The sequence below is a fragment of the Spinacia oleracea genome, chromosome 4 (genome assembly GCF_020520425.1).
Source record: "Spinacia oleracea cultivar Varoflay chromosome 4, BTI_SOV_V1, whole genome shotgun sequence".
NCBI classification, from domain to species: Eukaryota; Viridiplantae; Streptophyta; class Magnoliopsida; order Caryophyllales; family Amaranthaceae; genus Spinacia; species Spinacia oleracea.
In genome coordinates this window covers 11,485,237-11,508,033 of record NC_079490.1, presented here as the reverse complement: position 1 = coordinate 11,508,033, position 22,797 = coordinate 11,485,237, and the positions used below count along the sequence as shown (strand labels likewise).

Below are 22,797 nucleotides of genomic sequence, written 5' to 3'. Positions count from 1 at the left end.
TCTCTGTTCGAGTCTTATCAACAAACAATCCAACACTAACTTTTAAGACCAAACGATTAATGTAGTTTTACATTTACTTATATTATTATTTCGGTTTTTTCATGAAATGCCCCTAAGGTTTTACAAAATTCACCAAATACCCCTGCGTGTTTCAAAATACATACTATACCCCTATTTTTCCGTATTGTTCATAAAATACCCCCGGACTTAACGTCCGTTAGTCTTCCGTTAGCAGGAGTTTACGTTTTTGCCCTTATGTGTTATTTGGCGCAATTCCTGTGCTTAAACCCCATTTATCTTCAAACTTTCTCTCTCCTCCCATCAACCCACCCAAACTTTCTCTCTCCTCTCATTGAACCAACATCACTCCTCACCGTCTTCACCACCTTCGCCCTGCAACAGTTGCCAACCTCGCCCAGGGTTCGACTTCCTCGGTTGCACCGTCGATGGCATCGGTGACCCAGTCAACTCTCCATCTCCTCCATTTTCCGGCAACGTTTCTTCCAAACTGTTCAAAGATTGGAAACCTACCGTTGCTCAAACCCATCACGCAATTCGCCCAAGAGTTCGAGGAACCGATTTTGAAGCTTTAGCAAATTCAATTGGCAGGCAAGCAGTTAGGCAAGTTTGTCCTTCATCCTCTTTTCCATTTTCTCTGCAAAAATTAGGCATTATAGTAATTTTTTCCCCTTAATTTCTGATTAAGAATTATTGTAATTGTTATTGAAGACAAACAAAACCAACAACTCTTCGTTATTTAAGAAGAACCCTTATATCATCTCTGTCACTTAAACATGAATCTTCAAATCTCACCAAACTATCCAATTTCCCCATTTTCAAATCTTATGGAGGATAGAGATGTTGTTTCTTGGAATTCAAGGGTTAGTGGGTTGATTAAAGGGGGTGTGTTGGAAGAAGCTCGCCAACTGTTTGATGAAATGCCTGAGAGAGGTGTTGTGAGCTGGAATACCATGTTGGATGGGTATGTCAAAGCGAGGGACATGAATTCTGCGTTTCATTTGTTTGAGAAGATGTCATGAAGAAATGTGGTGTCTTGGTCTACATTTTACAATGGTTTCAGGTTAGACGAAAGCAGGGGATTTAGATATGGCTAGGTTATTTTTTGATAAGATGCCTGACAAGAATTTGGTATCTTGCACAATAATGATTTCTGGGTATGCTGAGAAGGGATTCATAAAGGAGACCATTTCTTTGTACAATGAAATGGAGAATTCAGAATTGGAGCTTGATGATGGGACAATTATTAGTATCATAACTGCTTGTGCAGAGTCTGGTTTGCTTGCACTTAGGAAGAGAGTTCGTTCCTCAACGGTGGCTGCTGGATTTAGATGTAGTACTGTAGTGACTAATGTATTGACCGATATGTATGCCAACAGTATAATACAATTCAATCAATTGCTTATTCAATCAATTTTGATTTGAATCATAATGGACAAAAATCAAACTAAACAGTGATGTAATGCGTATTTCATATTTTAAGATGTTATTTTGGTTCAAAGGCTAGCTGGAGACAACCCCTTTATTATTGCTAAGGGCAGAGCTGCATTTGTCTAACCCGCTAACGTTAACAAGTCAGAGCCTCATAAAAGTTATTGGAATGATGTTTATGTATGATCATGTCAAGTTGACACTAACAATCCCCAACACCTGAATTGTATCCTCAAACAATTCACATTATCATCTCCCAACTCATTGTTACTTATATCAGTCCCCTCAAATCAACATGATTAATGTAACAAAATTTTGATCAAGCTGCATGATCAAAGTCGAATACAACTGTCTTTCCTACACCATATTTGAACCAGTCCAAGGAAGAATACCAGGAATAAGAAATGAATATTGCCTATCGAAGGAATAGAAGTATTAGAATTCAGAACCAAAGCACAAGGCACCAAGTTTGTTGATTGTGGTTTGATAGTGTGTATAGTTTTACCGATTTTAACTAATTTATTACTTTATTCTTTCGATATTTATAAGCAGCAAAAATTTTGATCCTTAGGTTTAATAAAACTAGCCGTTGGATTCAAATTCTGCAGTTTAAAAGGAGTTTGGGTATTTGGTGCAAACAAGTTTACAAATAGGTGTATATTGTGCAAAAAGTTTATATATAGGTGCATTTGGTGAATTATAAACATGACTTAACGGAGGACTAACGGAAAGTCATAATAGAGGTATTTGATGAACAATACGAAAAAATTAGGGGTATAGTATGTATTTTGAAACACGCAGGGGTATTTGGTGAATTTCGTGAAACCTCAGGGGTATTTCATGAAAAAACCGTTATTATTTTTCTGTAATGATAATATGAAACATGTAATATCTTAGGGTGCGTTCTGTTCAACTTATTTGACCTGAAATTATCTGAACTTATCTGAACTTATCTGATCTTCTCTGAACTTATCTGAACTTATTTGATCTGAACTTATTGGAACTTATTAAAACTTATCTGAACTTATTGAAACTTATTGGAACTTCTTGAAACTTAATAATTAATAATTAATAATTAATAATTAATAATTAATAATTAATAATTAATAATTAATAATTAATAATTAATAATTAATAATTAATAATTAATAATTAATAATTAATAATTAATAATTAATAATTAATAATTAATAATTAATAATTAATAATTAATAATTAATAATTAATAATTAATAATTAATAATTAAAAATTAAAAATTAAAAATTAAAAATTAAAATTAAAAATTAAAATTAAAAATTAAAAATTAAAAATTAAAAATTAAAATTAAAAATTAAAATTAAAAATTAAAAATTAAAAATTAAAAATTAAAAATTAAAATTAAAAATTAAAAATTAAAATTAAAAATTAAAATTAAAATTAAAAATTAAAAATTAAAAATTAAAAATTAAAAATTAATAATTAATAATTAATAATTCATAATTCATAATTCATAATTAATAATTAATAATTCATAATTAATAATTAATAATTAATAATTAATAATTCATAATTAATAATTCATAATTCATAATTAATAATTAATAATTAATAATTAATAATTAATAATTAATAATTAATAATTAATAATTAATAATTAATAATTAATAATTAATAATTAATAATTAATAATTAATAATTAATAATTAATAATTAATAATTAATAATTTAATAATTAATAATTAATAATTAATAATTAATGATTCATAATTAATAATTAATAATTAATAATTAATAATTAATAATTAATAATTAATAATTAATAATTAATAATTAATAATTAAAAATTAATAATTAATAATTAATAATTAATAATTAATAATTAATAATTAATAATTAATAATTAATAATTAATAATTAATAATTAATAATTAATAATTAATAATTAATAATTAATAATTAATAATTAATAATTAATAATTAATAATTAATAATTAATAATTAATAATTAATAATTAATAATTAATAATTAATAATTAATAATTAATAATTAATAATTAATAATTAATAATTAATAATTAATAATTAATAATAATAATATTATAATTAATATTGGAACTTATTGAAACTTATTGAAACTTATCTGAACTTATCTGAACTTATCTGAACTTATTAGAACTTATTGGAACTTATCTGAACTTATCTGAACTTATTGGAAATTATTAAAACTTATTGGAACTTATCTGAACTTATCTTAACTTATTGGAACTGAAACGTATTTTTTAAGGTGAACAGAACGCACCCTTAGTGTTAAAAGCTTAATTATTTAAACTCAAGATCAGGTGATATTGATTTATCTTTGGAATTTACTATCAGGTGGTGGCACGAGCCTTTGTGCCTTTTGTGTTTTGGGTTTGTAAAGTCTTGTAGTCAAGCTTAATTTTTTTTCATTGAAATATAAAATCCATCTCATTTTACCAATGTCATATTTTGGATAAAATTGAAAATATTATTTATAAAAGTAATTTTGCATTGTTTAAGTGTATTTTTAAAAAGTAATCTTTATTCTCTTGATTATTTGTTAAATCGCGTGCATGATACCAAATGTAAAAATTAAAATAAGATGAAGGGAGTGATTAAAATATATATATAGAACAAACGGCAAGGGTAGATGCAAACAATATTCAATCACAAGTCTTTAGAACGGAGTAATTAGTGCCACCACCCACGAGTACTAAAATACTTGACATCCACGCATTTTTGACATGACGTCATGATATCATATTTAACTTCTTTTTTTGGGTCGAAATTTTTAAAAAGAAAGTGCGGCTGCTGGGATATTTAACATTTTTTCTTCTTATAACTTGTTGCGTCACATTGGCTTTTCAAGCTACATACCTACTAGCTACAATTTTTGCATGTGACTTTATTTTAATGTGGATATTAATTTAGGTCCTTTGTTAAGAAAATAAGGGGTAACAAAATGTGAAATTACTTCAACTAAGGTTGCAAAGTAAAATCCTTTTCATTAGGTCAAACTTAACTTGGTAAAAGAAAAATTGCATTATGGTAATTTGATTCCTTGTAGATCAAGTATTACTTCTAGTAACTCTTTCTTATGTACGTGTACCTTCACACACGAGAATTTTCTATGTACAATCAGCAGGTTAGTTCAATTTACAACCTGTGAAAATTAGGCTAACGCAACATAGGGAATACTAAACTTGTAACATCTTCCCTCCCATCATTCCATGAGTCTCATCGGCCTGGCTTGCTCCTTTTTCTATTTAAACCCTTTTCAATGTGCTTTTAATTGGGCCTTTATCCTTTTATTTGATTTATGAATGCATGACAAAATTATGCGTCGATTGGTGTAATCAATGTTTATTATAAATAAGTGTTTTCATTTTTAGCCTCTTATATGTATTCCTAAGGCTGCATATAGTATTTTCTTTTAACGAGTTGGAACTTTTTTTGCAGGGAAAAAAAAAATTAATTTTCAACTCATAATTTAGGAAAACTGATTTTGGTACACCATCATTTTGTTGATTTTGGACACCTCTATGTGAGTTAACATAGTTTATGTGCTTTTACAATAAGCGTGCCAAAATCACTTTCCATAACTGAGTATCCTGATTTTCTTCCTCTTAGTTAATGCGTCAAGTCAAAATATTAATTTTAACTAAGGACAAAAGCTAATTCTATGAAAAGCATGAACAATATTTTATAAGTTAAAAGTTAAACTAGTTTTGGGCCCACGCGGCGTACTATTACATGTATTATTGTTACAATATGACTTTATATGAAATTTATGACTAAGTAATATTTTGATTAAATTTTCTTATGTATATATTCTCTTTTGAAAAGATAACATGTAGTAATTTAGTATAGCCCGATTTCCAATGATTAAGTCATTATTGTTTAAACTTGAGGTCACGGGTTCGATTCCTACGCTAACCATGTTTCAATTTTTATGTGTACGTATATATGTATGTGAATGACGTACATGAATGACTTATGTTAAAAAAAAAAAGAATGACATATAATGAAAACTCTTTAGCAAAGTGACATGTGGGTGATAGACCGTGATATAAACACCTTTAATATATACTCCCTCCGTTTCGAAATAATATGGACGATTTTCTTAAATGAGTGTTTCAAAATAATAGGGACAATGTGCTTTATTCTAATTTTGGTATATGACTCATCATATTTAATGAGTACACACTACTCTTTTTCCACTTTACTGAGTTCACACTATTCTCTTTTTACGCATAACTTTCCAACTAACCTTTTTTTTTTTTTTTTCTTTTCTTACACCACTCCAACCAACCTAGTTTTTTTATTATTCTTTTCTTACAACATTCCACTTTTCCCTTACTTATTTTTTACATTACAATCATTTATCTTAGTTGTTGTGAAATGCGTAAGTGTCTCCATTATTTCGAAACGGATGTAGTAGTATACGGATTAAATAGTTACGAAAAATACTTGAAAAATTAAAGAAACGATAAAAAAAAAAAATAACTTGATCTTTATTCAGCATATTTCATGCAACATTACAACACTCCCTTTTACAATTCCTTTACCCAACTTGAGGATATGGAATGTCAACAACACCATGGTAAGCAAAAATGATTACACGATTGCAGCAAAATTCATAATTGAAATTGTTCATTGAATCTTTAGACTGAATCAGAACAGTCACTTGTGGGTCGTCACGTTCAATGATGCGTTTAGCTACATCCGCATGTTTGCCTAGCAACTCTGGCCACTCACACTTTTTCCCTATACATCAATAAAATCAAGAAAAAAATAAATAAACAAACTAAGATGACAAAAAGGGATACATATACATGAGTAAAACATGTCACAAATAGATTCAAATGAGCGAATAATTAAAGCCACCCTCATCGATTCAAAAATCGGCCTCTTAGATTAAGGAGCGCTATTTTCGATCATTGATTTTCAAGTTTTTATGTCATGAAATTAAAAATACGACGTCTTCACGGTTTGGAGATTGGCAATTGTTGAGTGATTGAGTGGGGCTAATTATATGCAGATTGGCCTGATGGCCTGGCCCGAAAAATGATGTGCTCGACTCAACTCAATTTTTAATTTGGATTTCGGGCGAATCAAAATTGAATTTTGGTTTCAAATTTGGTCCGCCCCAAAAAAAGTAGGAAATGACTCTATTTTTGCCGGAAGAAGTTGGTTGTGAGCACGGAAATTTGGCCATGTCAAGCCCAACCTGGAATGATGGGATAAATGTGTTTGATAACGCTTGCTTCGTCATTTAATCAGGTCTAGATTCAGTACATAACTATGCAATAGTTTATGAATTATGAAAATAAATGAGTTGCTTACCTTGGGTGCAACATGCAGAGTCTTGACACTTTCTAGGATTGGTACAAGGTGGAAAGCCCATTGTTTGATTAATTCTTCTATCTCTTGTTTAATTGTTGCAAACTTGCAATGTATACTCTTGTTTTCTGTTATTTATATAGCATTATATTGGCTGTCCATGTTGCTTTTTTTAAGAAAATATGGCCCATTATTGTTGTCCTTTTGTGAAAAAATCATAAATTGCGCCCTTTTAATGAACCTTTTTTTTTATTTTCTACCAAAATAGGGTGAAGAAAAAAAACCCTCAAGAAGAAACAAAGTACGGAGTATGAGTTAATGATAAGGGATATTTTGCGTGTGAAGATTTATTTCCTTACAACAGACTTTTTTTTTTTGCAAATATGTTGTTCACCACCTTCACACTTTTAATAATCCCCCGTTGCTAAGAAACAAAAATTCTCAAAATACGCTACCTTTTCACTTATTTATCACTTTATCGTCCACGTCAGCAAGAAAGATGGTCTAATTTTTTTTATATAAACTCTACAATAAACCGCTATCTGAAACAACGGTTTAAAAGGGTAAATTGCTATCTAAAATAACTGCTTATGTATTTAATGAACCGCCATTTCAGGTAGCGGTTAACATACACAACAAAATCAAATCAGAAGAAGTTAGAGAGCTCTTACAAAACCGCGCGATTTTTTTAAAGCAAACCTCCATTTGCGGTTTATACCATTGAACCGCCAATTCAAATGGTGGTTTGTTTCAAAAAAAACCGTCATTTTAATTGACGGTTCTAAGCTGAACCGGGGAAAAAAAAGTTACTTTTCTTTCTTTCATGTTGACGTGGACGGTATGGAGGGAAATAAGTTAGAAAGTGGCGTATTTTGAGAATTATTGGATCTTTAAGCAATATTGAAGAAAATCGCTCCATTTTTCACTTTATTAAAAAAAAAGCAAAAAAATGTGAGTTAAGTCTTGTCATTTTGCTAATTTAAATACTAATAGAATGTGAGAGGAAACATGTGTGAACCACATTATAAATGGTATGAGACAAACTCAAAGGGACAGTCCGAAAAAACTATACATAGGGGCAATCGTTTTTAGACAGATTTCATACCGTATATGTGGATGTGTGTATATATTCGCCTGATTCATTTTTGTTAACTCATTTCTTCATGTACATATGTCAATATATGCAACTAGATTAGGTCCTGTGCACGCACGGATATTTAAAAAATATTATTTTATCATCTTTTTTATAAAAAAATTAATTGAATTATTTATCCCTTAAATCTATTGCATAATTAATAATCTCGAATGTACTCATTTTATCATTTTTAACTTACTACGTATTATATATTTTATATGTTTAATATGATGATCTGACTAAAATATTTGATATATTTAGTATGCTAATTTGACCAAAATATCGAGTAAGAATATTTTCAATTATTGGCAACACAGTTTGACTAAAATTTTACCAAAATTTTAATAATGGCATATTTCATAATCCTATATTTTTTTCCATATATAAACATTTATACAAAAGGAGAGAAAATAAAAACAGAATAAAATAAATAAGTCTTTTTTGGGAAAAGTTTTTGGCGGGAAAATTTTTCACCAGAAAATGACACGTGTCATTCCTGGTGTCTCTTTTAGTATCTATAACCTTTTAAAAGCTAGGAGTTGTGTTTTACTATTCATGCAATAGTAAAGTACCTGAAAAGCCCTTAACTTCTTTACCATATATCATTTTTGCCTCTTAACTCCTCATATCTATGTAGACGGTTTTTCTCTCCTCACTTCTAGGTTCTTCGTGATTTCCTATCTCCTTCCCGCGGCTTTGCTCTCCATGTTCTTGTATGGTAAGTTCTTCAATCTGTCATTCTTCTCGTTTGTGTTTCTCCTCTCTTCAACATCAACAACTTTCCTAACTATTCTTATTTTTGTTGTTGATTTTTGCAGTCTTCACTTTCCTAGATTCGGATGAGGTGAGTATCATTATTTAGGGTTTAATTCTTTTTTTTTTGGAAAAAAATGAATTTGCAGCAGCTATTTAGTATTTACCTCCGTTTGTTGATTGTATTTATTCATTTTCCGTGGATTTTTTGTCATTTTATCAAATGTTTTTGTCTTCTACCTTGATTTCTGTGGTAAGTTTGTGTTTTTCTTTATTGTGAAATTGAATGATTGAATTTTTAGGAGAAAATTCGTTTTGATTTCTTCTTGGGTTTAGTTTGTTGAGTTTACATTTTTGCTTTAACCTAGGCTATGACTCTTTCAATTTATCATTATATATAGTTGTACTGGCTCACTCCTTTCTTTTTGTAATATTCAGTTTGCAACAATGGAGATATACAACTCCCAGTCGATTCCTCTACAACATTAACTCAACGGGGCTTTATGTGTTAATTTCCCATCTTGATTTGTATGGGTATTCTATATAATCCCGATTGATTAATTTTATTCGAGTTTTATTTGTATAAGCTTTTGAAATAGAGTTAGATTTTAATCCTGAGGTATTGGGTAGCAATAATAAATGGAAATGGTTGAAGATCAGTTTGGGTTTTAGGTGCTATTTTCATAATCATGTGAGTAGATAGTATTCAAATTTGTTTGATTTTGATGGCTGATCTCTCAACTACTCAACTGCATTGTTTAATTTGATGTGATTGATTATTTGTTATTACAAACTTAGTGACTTTCCAGTTTTTTTTATTAGAAATGTATTTTACACACCTAAGAGAGATTTGGAATTTGTTTCAATTGGATCCATCAATCGGTTTCTTCTATGATCTGGTTTCATTTGAATGATATTCAAAATCATAGGCTAGATTATGTTGGTTATTCAAACCTCTAGATTTTAGTTGTTATATAGGATAATTATTTATTCTATGGTGTGGAACTTTAGTCATGAGTTAGATGTTGTAACTTGATGCTTCTTGTTGTTGCTATATTGAAATGTTGTTGGCTACTCTTTATTCTAGCAGTTCTAGGTACGGGTGGATGAACATCTAACATGTTTCTTTTATATAGGCATATTTGCTTGCTACAACATTTTTTTCAACCATGAATCACCAAGAAGGGGAGAGACCTTTTTGACTCAGAAGATCACTCGTGTTGTTAGCAGGATCAAGATCGGGCCTCAGATCAAGCTTTTCTTGGTAATTTGCAAGCATCAAGGGATTGGGTATTCACGGGAGACTATGTTGAAGCAATGTGGTTGATGCTTCAACAGGAAAATCCTGATGACTATGTGGTTGCCACTGAGGAGTCCCATAGCGTTGAGGAGTTTCTGGATGAGATTAAGAGCAGGTAATATCCGAAAAGTTCTATGAAGTGGCAAGTGCTCGAGTTTATAAATTTGTATAATTGTACTACATAATAGTTGTTAAATGTAGGATTATAATAAATATAACAAGGGAGTGTTTGTATTAATGATTTTCATATGAATTTGAAGGTAGTTCAAGGAGAAGAACGAAGTGGATAAGGTGGTGCTCTGAACAACAACCACATAGAGGTATGGCAATGTTGTAGTGGGGTTGATTGGGTTCACAGAGAGCATGATCAAATCGTGCAGGGTCATGTTTTTATTAGCTAAACTAGTTGTATGACCCGTATCTTGCAGTATAGTAACACTATGTATGCATGGCTAACATGGGTTGTGTTTCATATTTTGAAGGGCGAATAATGCTCGTGTCAGTCGGGTAATCCTATTGACGATTGCTGGAGGTGTGACGAGAACTAGGATAAAAACCAGCAGCAGTTGGCAAACTGTTCCATCGGATTTGGTAAGAATTCTATGGGAGGTAAAAATGGCAAAATCTACGTGTTAGATGATCCGAGTGCGGATGCTGTCAACCCGAAAATCAGCACATTAACGTACGGGGTAAGCCAAGACGAACCGTTGTGGATAGTTTTCGCTACTGATATGGTGATCAAGCTGCAACAGAAGTTGATGACCAGATCTCTCAAGACCATAGATGGAAGAGGAACTGATGTGCACATTGCTGAGGGATCCTGCTTCGTCTATTCGTCTGACATAAGGTGAACAACATAATCATCCATGGCATTCACATACACGACTGTAAACATGGAGGGAACGCGTATGTCAGGAAATCACCAACAATTTGCGGTTGGAGAAGCAAATCAGATGGTGATGGCTTGATTGACGCCATTCGTGGCTCTACCGCGATAACCATATCTAATAACTACATGACAGATCATAATAAGGTCATGCTCTTGGTACATAATGATAATTATAAACAAGACAAGAACATGCAAGGTACAATAACTTTCAATCATTTCGGAGATGGCCTTGTTCAAAGGATGTCGAGGTATATATAAAATAATGGAATGATCTATATTAATATGTATGATTAATTTAAGGTTACTGCAATCTTTATATATTTCTGTTCTTCCTCTATTTACAGATGCAGACATGGATATTTTCATGTCGTGAATAACGACTACACTCAGTGGCGAATGTATGCCATAGGAGGAAGTGCAGGACCAACTATCAACAGTCAAGGTAACAAAGTCCTAGCTCCTGATAGCCGGTCCAACAAAGTGGTGATTCTTCATTCTCTGATTCCCAATTCTACAGAAAACTAATAACTTATACAGATGCAGTTCTAAATTTTACCTGATATTACATGAGTTCATATCCAAAAAACTGAAACTGAACTGACTGTTTTTTTTTTAATATAATAATAAGCTTATCAGCAATAGCCTATTTCTTTTTTAGTAGACTCGGTCCGAGATGACTTGAAATAAAAGAAAATATATGAATATGACTAACCAAATGGCTTGTAACAGGTCGCTAAACGCGAGAAGGCAGCAGAAAATGAATGGAAGAAATGGAATTGGACATCAGAAGGTGATTTGTTTATGAATGTAGCGCGATTTGTAAACTGGTCGTGTTTGTAAGGTATGGCAATGTGGTAGTGGGGTTGAATGGCTTCACATAGAACCTGATAAGTACTAAACAACAAGGTTTTTGTATTAAGCTATCAAAGTTTGTGTCTTATGCTATCAAGCTATAAAACAACAAGTTTTATGTCTTAAGATATCAAGCATTGCCATTTAGAATATGATTTATTCTAGGTGTTTCTGCGGCTTAAGCTATCAAGCTTTTGCCAATTTTTATTAATTGGATTTGCTGTAGTAGTGGATAAATTTATGGGCTTTCTTTGCATGAGCGCAGTCTAATGGTATTTGTTATCTGTTATATTGGGTTCAAGTTTGAGGGACACTCGCAAGAAATTGCATATTTAACATCATTCATCTGAATGTTGAACCTTAATTTGATGCTTTTCTTCGTAGTTTAAGCCATTGTAGAAGTCGTTCTCTACTTCATGACGCCTACTTCTAGACTTCGGCTGATATGGTCATGCGCTCTACACTCTCTCTATTTTTGGTGTTCTCATAAGGTCAAATGTGCTTATTTCTTCCATCTCGTCAATTTGATATTTATGCCCCCTCAAGCTCAAAAAATATATTTTATAAAGTTTTTAGAATGTAGTATAAGTGAGGGTAAAAGAACTGGTTGAAAGGCAAGGTAAGGGCATTATAGGAATCGACTTTTTAATTATGCAATAGATCATATGGCAATAAGCAGAGAGTTAATAGAGGACGGGAACAGAGGGGGGGGAGGGGAGGGGATGGGGGTTATCATTTGTTAATGTACTAACTAACTAACAACACTAATTCAATATGATAATTTCCTTCAAAAAAAAATGTTATCAGTAAATTTAGATTCCAATCACCATTTTGATAAAATTCCATTTAGACTATGATTCATTCCATGTGTAGATGATTTTATATTGAGTAGCTTTATAATTTGTTATGTGTTACTCCGTATATGTGTACACAAGAACAAGTATGTGTTGTCCTATATTTAAATGATGTATAGTGTTCTGTGATTTTTTGACATTTTGACAGTCCTGCAAGCATCCATTTTTAGGATCGCGCCTCCTTCAAAAAAAAATTCTAAAGAAGTATTAGACACTTGTTGATTGTATCTCTTTTTGGTTGAAAATAAACAATTTTGTTAATGAGTGCAGTTGCAACAAGACAGCACCAGATCTGTACAGTATATATACCATATCCAATACATTAAACTTTCGTCTGTCCTCTCCCGCAGGCTCCAGGGGTTGCTGATTCAAATGCCACTAAGTACTCAGTGAAAGTCTTGCCTGTAAGATTCTGTTATAGTCCTTTAGCTCTTAACCTCTTCATTTCGTTGAATTGTGGTGTATGCATGATGTTGTTTCTTAAAATATTCAATTGACAAAGAAATTGAGCTTTAACCTGGTTTAGTTATCTTTTTCCATGGGTTTCTACTAATTGACCAAATATTAAGCTTTTCAATGCCCAAAGTTAAATCTTTACATTCTTGTTGCTTGCTACTTAACAACAACACACAAGAATCATATTTCTTAAGCAGTTAAGCCACAAGAATATATTATGTTTAATCAGGTCATGCTGATTAACTGATATCAAATCTGTTTATCTTATACATTTACAGTTCAGTCATGTCCTCAGTAATTATGGATTTAGAGAATTTTTCAAGCGCTGCGGAATTCAAATCTCTAATCAGGAGTAAGCTTAATGAGGTTATAGTTCTGAGATGTCCAGTTCTTGTTGAGCTTCACCAGGAGTGAGCTTCACCAGGTTATAGGCCTTTTCTAAGTTGCTGAATTCACTATATCATAATCACAAGATTAGAGACCCTTGAGATTTTTTCTGAATATTTGACTAATACTTTCTTTGGGGCGGAGAAGCTGAATTTAATTATTGTAAAAGTATGCAACACTGCCTCTGCCACCGGAAACTGAATTTTCTGTCTCTGCGATGTTGTCCAGATGAGATTTTTCGTGTAGATTACACGCAATTTTAACCTCTACTTGAAGGAAATTTACCTGGTGAATCCTTGTGCTCTAAAAGGTGGTAGTATAATTATTAAGGTTGTTGTATTGGGTGTTAATGTGTTATGGTTTGGTTCCCTTTTTAATACGGAGTATTTTTTTTGGCAATTGCTGGGAATGAATTAGAAAATTGTTAATTATGATGCTGAAATTTATGAAGATGACTTTCTTTCACCTTTTTAGCTCTCCTGTCTACCTTTAGCTCGGAAACATCTCTCGTTAGAGTGCTAAAAACCCATTGCTCGCTGGTTCATGAAAAGGAAACATGTAGTAACTGGCGAGTGATTACATAGACTTTTTTTTTTATCTTGCTTTTTCAAGTGGTTTATCAACGTTTTGCAATTTTTTCTTGGCATCCTTCTACTCCTTGCTTTGAGTTTATGTTCCTCATTTCCTCCATTTAAGATTTTGCCTATTGCATTTAACGACAATCAAAAGAAAAATACATGAAACAATTGCATTTGCTCTTCTCTCTTTCTCCTCTCATCACTGTTCTTCTCATCTTGTCTAGCAATGTGATTACAATAACAAAAATCTGAACTAGGTTGCTTTGTTTACTTTGTTATTTTGATGTTTTCACATTTCTTCCCAACCTTATTTATGTCGGGCGATACTCAAACAAGTGTAATTTAAAACTCCAGTGCGTTAAGTTATAAAGTTCCCTCCCTTGTCCATTTGATGTTTACATGTAAATATTTGAGGATATCATGAAAATGTTTGTTTTTAAAGTGTTTCATAAAATTATCGAGAGCCGGGTGGTAAATTTGTAATGTCTACAGTGGCCTTCAAAGTTAAAATGAAAATTTGTAAATGACCTGTGGTGTCTTTTTTCTATTTCATAAGTCTTTTCCGCTACTACAATCATATCAATATAACAAATTATAATTTTGCAATTTATATTAGTTATAGTTTTATAAAAAAAAGTTTCACTACCTTGGGGGACGGCGCGCGTTAGCGCGCCGACCAACAACTAGTATAGTAAAGTAATAGATTATCAATTAACACAGACTATAAATAGTTGGCATTGGAAAAATAACATAGATACAAATCTAACAATACTTTTAAACGATTGTGTACGTAGTAATAAGAAACGTGACAACTATTAAGAAATAAAGGACGTACTTCGTAATATATATATTTGTGTTTGTAGTATTGTCTCGGTTCCATGATTTTTTTCCCACTACTTACTATTTATGAGGTTAAAGTAAGACTATTTTGATACTCCATGTGAACTTGTTTCTCCCGATTTGAAAATAATAAGGCCCAAAATAAGATAAACTAAGCAAAAAATACTAGTACATGTAAATATTTCGAAAGTCTAACCGTTGCAATCAAAAGATACTCAATAATCTATAGCAGAAAATAGCAGCGAAAAAAGATAGAGCGTGTTGCTAAAGCGAAGGAGGCGCAACAACACCAGTACTAATGCATAAAGATGGACGTGGGTCATGATGAGTCTTGCATCATGTCGAGCATACGTGTTTTGGGCCTGAACAGACCCGGACCATACCAAATCCACTTATTTTGTATAAGGTAGGGTTGTGCCATGCCAAAAATTTTAAAAGGTCAATTCAGACCCGGTCCAAGCCCACATGTCACCCTCTCCCAATAAAAGGCCGTGTTAATTACGTATTTTGGTAATTGGTATGCACTTTGTCTCCAAATCAAAATCCCGCCCCCCTTCCTTTTGTCTCCCTTTGCAATTTTGCATCCTCCCTCTTTCCTTTTCCTCTGATTTCTTCGTTAACAAGTATCTACGCACCACCATTGACGCCATTCTCACACAATTTTAAAATACTTATTATAAATAAATAAAAACTCCACTCTCTTTCCTTTTGACAAATTACTCCTCTAATTAATTTTTTAAATAAATTGATTATTTATTACACTCCAATACACTATTTTTACCGCCAATTCAAAAAAAAAAAAACTCGTCAATATTCTTCCTTCACTTTCTCTCTCCTCTCACGTAACGTCGCCCAGGTTCGTCTTCCCTCTTTCCGCGCTTTCGATTTATTCCTTTTTCATATTCTGCTTTAGTAAATTTGATCTGTTTTTAGTTATCTGTAGATCTGCTTCAATCGTGTTGGAATTTGAATTTGAATTTGTCAAAATCAGTGACAATTTTTTTTGTATTTTTTTTTTCTGGATTGAAATTGTTGATTTTGCAAGTACGGTAGAAATTGCTTTATTAGGTTTTCCTAGATTTCTGAAAACGATCGAGAGAAGAAATTGTTTTGTTTTTGCTGTTTATGGAAGAAATAAGATTGTTGTTGTTGCAATTGTCGGAGAGATTGCTGACTTAGGTTAGGAAAAAGATGCCGGAATTTAATTCAATGAGAAATTGGATATATGGTAGGAGATTGGTAATTAATGGTGATAATCAGCTTTTGAAATTGCATTATTAGGTGATCTGCTAATTGTAGAATTATTAAGTGTAGGAAATAACATTCCTCAAAAAAAAAAAAGTGTAGGAAATAACATTAGAAAAGGAAAGGTTTGGGAAAATGATTTGGGCATTAGAAAATCAATGACAGGTTTCCGGCAATAAATCTTAACCTAGCTGTGAATCAGTATTCTCAATTATGAACATGATAAAATTGATATTGGGCATTAGAAAATGAATGACAGGTTTGGGCAGCAAATCTTAACCTAGCTGTGAATCAGTATTCTCAATTATGAACATGATAAACTTGATATTGGCATTAGAAAATGAATGACAGGTTTTGGCAACAAATCGAAACCTAGCTGTGAATCAGTATTCTCAATTATGAACATGCTTAACTTGTGGTGAAGCAATATATATGTTTGAAACTTGAAAGTTTGGCTTAATATACCATTACCTTAATCACTCCAATGAAGCAAAACTGTCAGTTGGGTGCTATTATAGGCTGTCAAGGCAGGGGACGGGGGTTAGCGGGGAGGTGATCAAACATTCAAACAGACGTTTCTGTCGCAGTTGCATAGAGAATGTTCTTTGTAGGCCCTGGGGTCCTTAATATGTATTTGGCAACTTAGAGCACTAGGTTTACATGGTTTGTTTGCTTCTGATTTATACCTTTCACCAGGTTTTGACAGGCGATGTAGGAAGGTATGATCCTCAAAAAGATCTCCAAGAAATGACGAATTTCTGAATAGAAAGGCTGTCTTTTAACTCGGTTCATAAAGTTTTTGTCTCAGATGAATGTGAGCTTGTTGAAAAATGTATTGTTTAGTGCATCTTCAAATCCCATTGAAAAGTTATTTTTTGTACTGTTGTCACGGTTCTTATTGTTATCTGTGATTTTGTTCTCTCCAGGTTCTGTTGATCAACTTACATAGGAGGTTTTTTCTTTAATGTTCTCTTTCTAAGCGAAGCCTGATGTTTGCAAGTTCTGTACACGATGCTTGACTTAAATTTTTCAATCTCAAGGCTATTGGCTATTTCAGATGCCTTTGGTCCTGTTGTATTGGGATGGCTGGTTACTGGATTATTTGGAATCTTGGCTATTCTGTTTGCACTCCTTAAATGGCAGAGAAGAACATCTTTAAATTGGGTTAAAGCTGCTGCTAGAGCAAAGCAAAAAGCATGGAAAAAGCTAAATGTTCCATTATCACATCATACATGGGCTGAAGATTATGGTTGCGGTGAACAGCTATCCACTTGTTGTGTTTGCCTGAATTCTCTGTCATTCTCACAAAATTTAGGCACAAAGACAGTGTTTCACACCCCTGTTCATCGTTGTGCTGTTTGTGGTGTGGCCGCTCACTTCTACTGTTCCCAGTATGCAACGAAGGATTGTAAATGTTTCGCCCAAGCTGGTCATAGCCATGTGCAACACCATTGGTCAGAAAGATGGTTCAAGATTGATGATAATCCTGACACTTCTGCATTTTGTTTTTACTGTGATGAGCCTTGTGGTGTTCCTTTGATTGATGCTTCTCCTACATGGTATTGTATGTGGTGTCAGCGTCTCATACATGTCACTTGTCATGCCAAGATGTCCAAAGAATCGGGGGATATCTGTGATTTGGGTCCTCATAGAGATGTAATTCTCTCTCCCCTGTGTGTGAAAGAAATTAATGTAAGAGCAGTGAGAAGTTTAAGCTCAATTAGAGAAGAAATGATAGCATCTACTCTTCGTGGTGAAATGCGACGAAGGCGCAATCGAAACAAAAATGGAACAAGTCGTTCTCTTGGTGGCAAGTTCGAGGATGTGCCAGCTCCTGATACCCCACTCGGTTATGTGCTTAATGGTATAGCTTCTTTGAAGAAATGCTACAGTGAGAAAAACTTAGACTTTTTGTCAAGAAATGGCAAACTACATGGTTCAAAGGGAACCAATGTGGGATTAATCAAGAAGAAGGGTGGAACATTGACATATGGCCAAACCAAGAAGTACAAGTTAGTGGACTTGCCGAATGATGCTAGACCTGTTTTAGTTTTTATCAATACTAGAAGTGGTGCACAGAATGGACTTTCCCTCAGAAGAAGACTGAACATGCTGTTAAATCCTTCACAGGTACTTAATCAATTCATTCCGCACTTCAGCATCAGTTATTTTTCTCACTTGCATTAAGTTTTTCGCAGAGGGATTGTTGTTTTATTATTGCTTTTCTGCTTTGATCGACTAATAACAACACAAAGGAAAGGAAAACGGAAGTAGAAAATGTTGTTATATTGTGTTGGCACTGGGCGAATAGATCGTTAGAAATGTTGCTAGTAGATGTGCTTCATTATTTTTAACCTGACTGTTGTCCTGATTTAGACCAGTTTGTTTTTAAGATAATGACAAACCTGTAGTAACAAAGGTGTCAAGCATTTTCTTAGGATGTTGTATCGTTCCTTCTATTCTGTAATAGACTGAGTGGGTTTATTGTCTTTATTAACTCATAGACTACTCTATGTTGGTTTACATGGTCCATTAGCTAATATTCCTATCTGTGGCAGGTGTTTGAATTGAATTCTTCCCAGGGTCCTGAGGCAGGTTTGAAGTTGTTCAGCAATGTGCCAAATTTTAGAGTATTAGTATGTGGTGGAGATGGTACTGCTGCATGGGTTCTTGATGCAATTGAGAAGTTTAATTTTGAGTCACCTCCACCTGTTTCTATACTTCCGCTTGGCACAGGAAATGATCTCGCAAGGGTTTTACAATGGGGAGGGGGTTTCTCAAAAGTTGAGGGATCTGGCTTAAGCAATATTTTACACGAAGTTAATCATGCAGCTGTTACAATGGTGGACCACTGGAAAGTTGATATTAAAGAAGAAAACTTAAAAAATTCAGATAGGACGCGCTCGAAACATATGATGAACTATCTAGGTATATTAAGAGGCCACTGATTAATGTGTTGCTCTCTGTTTATTGTTTTTGAACTCTAATTTATTGCTTGATAATTTGTAGGTATTGGATGCGATGCCAAGGTTGCATATGAATTTCATGTGAACCGGGAGGAAAATCCTGAGAAATACTATAGTCAGGTAGCAATCTTCCTCAATTCCTTGAACTTTTGCACTTTTTCTATCATGTTGATCTCGGCCTTTGTTAATTGTAAAGGTGGTCATCTGATTTACGGCATGAATTTTGCATTTTTGACGCATATTAGTTTTTGAAAAAATTGGGGATACATCATAGTTTGAGCCCTCGAGGTACATTAAACTTGTGTGAGTCATTGGCAGAATGTGTACAAAACTGCTTGTAAGAGAGGTCAAAGGAGTCTAGATCTAACATACCACTAAGGCACTAACTTTTTTTCCTTACCATGTCCAATGTTTACTTCTTTTCAGTTTGTGAACAAATTGCGGTATGCCAAGGAAGGTGCTAGGGATATGATGGACAGGGCTTGTGCAGATTTACCTTGGCAAGTTTGGCTTGAAGTAGATGGGAAAGACATCCCGATTCCTAAGGTATGCGGTGACATTTAAACGTGTATGGGGCATGTCATGCATTAGTGTTGGCCGTGCAAGCTATCCCATTCTTGTTTTAAATTTCTATTCATGGATTTAGTTGTCTTAATTTTGATGCAACCACCTACTCTTATCAGGATGCTGAAGGTTTGATCGTTCTCAACATTGGTAGCTACATGGGTGGCGTAGATCTTTGGCAGAATGATTGTGAGCATGATGATTATTTCACTCGTCAGTCAATGCATGATAAGATGCTTGAGGTTGTCTGTGTCTCTGGAGCATGGCACCTTGGAAAACTTCAGGTATGGGACTCCTTTTTCTGCCTTTATTGTTCATTTGGTGCTTCCTGTAATTATCAACGGACAAGTTGGTGTTGTGTTGATCTTAAGCTCTTGCTTCCCCCTAACAACAGGAATGCTCAAATTTATTTAGAAAAGCCCCAATTATTTTAAACTTTTTAAGTACGAAGAGCCATTCTGAGAGATAAGCTGAGAGAAGTAAAAATAAATGTGTTGTTCTCGAAGTGAGGGAGATGAGAGATGGGTTTGTGTCAGTATATTTTTTGTCCATATGACTTGATCCTAGTTTACTTTATTTTGCTTGCAGCTTGCCCATGTGCTTTGAATGTGGGTTGTGCATTAATTCTTTTGCCTTATCCTGCTTTACAGGTTGGTCTTTCTCAAGCTAGGAGGATGGCCCAGGGGAGTGTCATCAGAATTCATATTTCCAGTGCTTTCCCAGTTCAAATTGATGGGGAACCATTTATTCTACAGCCTGGCTGTCTAGAAATATCACACCATAAGCAGGTATGTTGTGATATACAGAGTAGAGTACATAAGTTACTTTGCTCTCTCCTGCTCCCTCTTTTTGCCCTCCTTTTTTTTCCCTTTGCCAATGTTGACATTTGCTTCAGTGATGGCTTGACTTTTTTTTTTATTTTTTTTTATGGTTGATGCAATTCATTTGGAGATCTTAGGTTAATGTCTTCCCAATCCATTGTTTGTTTCACACCTTGTTTTCTAAGTCGTGGTACGCAAAATGGTATAAGAACACAACTAATTACGTAGTTTTGTTAAATGTTCCATGTACCACCCATGAGTTTGGTCTTGGTTCATGAGTAGGTAACACTGGTTTCAGTAGTTCACCCCATGAATATCGTTAAAGTTTGTTTTCCTCACTAATTTGTTACTTTTACGCTTTAGAAATTAGAACCAACATTCCATTGTACAAACTTTTAGAATCTAGTCTTTTTGTTCTTCTTGCTCTTTGAAGTTGCAAAATATTGTTCATCTTTTATGTATTCTTTTTCTTGCATGTTTCTTTCCCTTTGCATTGTTCATAGCATATTTATTTTTCTGAAGAGCTTACCTCATTACAGGTTTACGCTGACCTTTCCTTAAATATTTGATTTCACTTTACATGGTCTTTTCCTTGATTTTTTTTAATTATTCCCTGGCATCTTAGACTTTACCATTAAGGCTCCGTTTGGTAAGGCGTAAAACGTTTTCATTGTAAAACGATTTTCCATGGAAAACAGTTTTCAAGGGAAAACACAATTCCAAACTAGTTTTCCTTTGTTTGGTAACTTAAAAGGAAAATCGGAGAAAATGGTGAAGATTGAGGGGAAGAATGGATAGGGAGGTAAGGAGGAAAGAAGGAAAAGTGGTTTCCTTCCCTTTCAAATGGAAAATGGTTTTCCATCTTTGATAGAGTAATGGAAAATTGTTTTACATCCCTTACCCAACCAAACAACGTAAAATGGTTTAAAAAGGGAAAATCGTTTTCCATGAAAACGTTTTACACCATACCAAACGGAGCCTAAATCAAATTAAAGTATTTCATGATTCTTCTCCCTTTATTAGATTCTAGGTGATCAGTTTTTAGTTGTGCTGTTTAGTTCACTTCTGAAGATACAAGAACACAATGTCTAGGAGTGGACATGGAACTTTATATACTTTGTTTTACTGGCGACGTGCTAGCATGTTATGACTAATGAATAATCTTGTGCACCTACGGCTGGAACTCAAACGAGTACTTAGTCACATATGGTGTTCAAGATTGATTGACTTTGCTTTACTGCGAAAAACTATGAACCTCACACATCTTTCCTCTCTCTCACACACACCTATTAACACGGGGAATTGATAGAAAAAATTGAGAAGGCTCCTAACATTGTGATCATTTCCTTTTATAGGTGTTTATGTTAAGGAAATCATCTGAAGAACCTAAAGCCCATGCAGCTGCAGTAATGTCAGAGGTTTTGTTGGATGCCGAGTGCAAAGGCATCATCAACTCCGGTCAAAAAAGAGTTCTAATTGAGCAGATAGCTCTTCGGCTTTCATAGTGAAAAGTTGGGTGTTCTCGTTTTTATTCTTTTTTTCTAGCGCTAATTTTCCCATTTAGTGCTAACACATACAGTAAGTAATAGGGGAGTATGGAAAGAAGAATGGAGATCGTCTTCTTTTCTTTCTCTCTTCTTTTTGTTCTTTTGCCATTCCTTGTGTTCTTTCCACTTGGCCTTGGTGCACATCAAGACTTGCTAGTTGACGAAAGTTCCCGTGTTGATAGTCAAGTACATACGAAGATATACAAAAAGGTACAGTTTTGCCGGAAATGGATATAGAGAATTAGAGATTTTGGTGTGTTTGAGAGTACCCGTGACGTATAGGTTGAGAATATTAAGTAGATACGGAGTAGTTCTAATTTGTGCAGATCAACATGTGATTAACGTAGAAAAAATATTGATTCTTAGAAGGGTTTGTAGAGTGTAAAGACTTGTATTCCTCCAATGTAACTAATGTATTATTGCTCTCATGGTGCTGTAATTTTGATGTCCCGTCCCTGCTTTCTCAACATTCCTCTCATTTTAGTCTTGTTTCTGGTGTTCTTTAAATTGACATGAGATGATGGGGATAATGGATTAACTTTTGTCTCGGAACCCTGTTTTGGTCGAAATATTTTTTGAACTATCGAGACTCGATGCCTTTGAGATTGAACCGTTAGAATATATCTTGAATCAGGATTTCCGGTTTTGGTCAAAATATCGTTAATAAATCATATAAGGGGGCATTTGGCTCGCAAACTGGCATGGGTGAGAATCAAGAATGATATCAAGGTGGCATGAGTTCGGAACTTGATTCTTAATGCCTGTGTTTGGTTCGGTTTGGGGATGAGTTTTTATCCTTTTGTTTGATACATTGAGTAAA

The 22,797-nt window shown here is 33.5% G+C and overlaps 2 protein-coding genes and 1 pseudogene across 4 annotated transcripts; 2 read left to right on the top strand and 1 right to left on the bottom strand.

Annotated features, from left to right (window-relative positions):
• Positions 1-5,890: 5,890 nt before the first annotated feature.
• LOC110792568 (trypsin/subtilisin inhibitor) lies at positions 5,891-6,896 on the bottom strand. Its single transcript, XM_021997397.2, has 2 exons — positions 6,794-6,896; positions 5,891-6,214 (listed from the first exon to the last, which is right to left on the bottom strand). The coding sequence occupies exons 1-2, from the start codon at positions 6,852-6,854 to the stop codon at positions 6,012-6,014; spliced, it is 264 nt and encodes an 87-aa protein (XP_021853089.1). The 5' UTR covers positions 6,855-6,896; the 3' UTR covers positions 5,891-6,011.
• A 1,734-nt stretch (positions 6,897-8,630) lies between these two features.
• Positions 8,631-17,028, top strand: LOC110803603 (probable pectate lyase 5; annotated as a pseudogene).
• LOC110792572 (diacylglycerol kinase 2) lies at positions 15,357-22,427 on the top strand. Of its 3 annotated transcripts, none has more exons than XM_021997402.2 (9): positions 15,386-15,690; positions 16,776-16,893; positions 17,006-18,209; positions 18,638-19,007; positions 19,089-19,165; positions 19,472-19,591; positions 19,729-19,893; positions 20,260-20,397; positions 21,786-22,427. In XM_021997402.2, the coding sequence occupies exons 3-9, from the start codon at positions 17,091-17,093 to the stop codon at positions 21,933-21,935; spliced, it is 2,139 nt and encodes a 712-aa protein (XP_021853094.2). In that variant the 5' UTR covers positions 15,386-15,690; positions 16,776-16,893; positions 17,006-17,090; the 3' UTR covers positions 21,936-22,427. The 3 variants fall into 3 exon arrangements, with proteins under 3 accessions (XP_021853092.2, XP_021853094.2, XP_021853093.2); XM_021997401.2 differs by having other exon boundaries at positions 16,776-16,911; XM_021997400.2 differs by lacking the exon at positions 16,776-16,893 and having other exon boundaries at positions 15,357-15,690.
• The last annotated feature ends 370 nt before the right edge of the window (positions 22,428-22,797 follow it).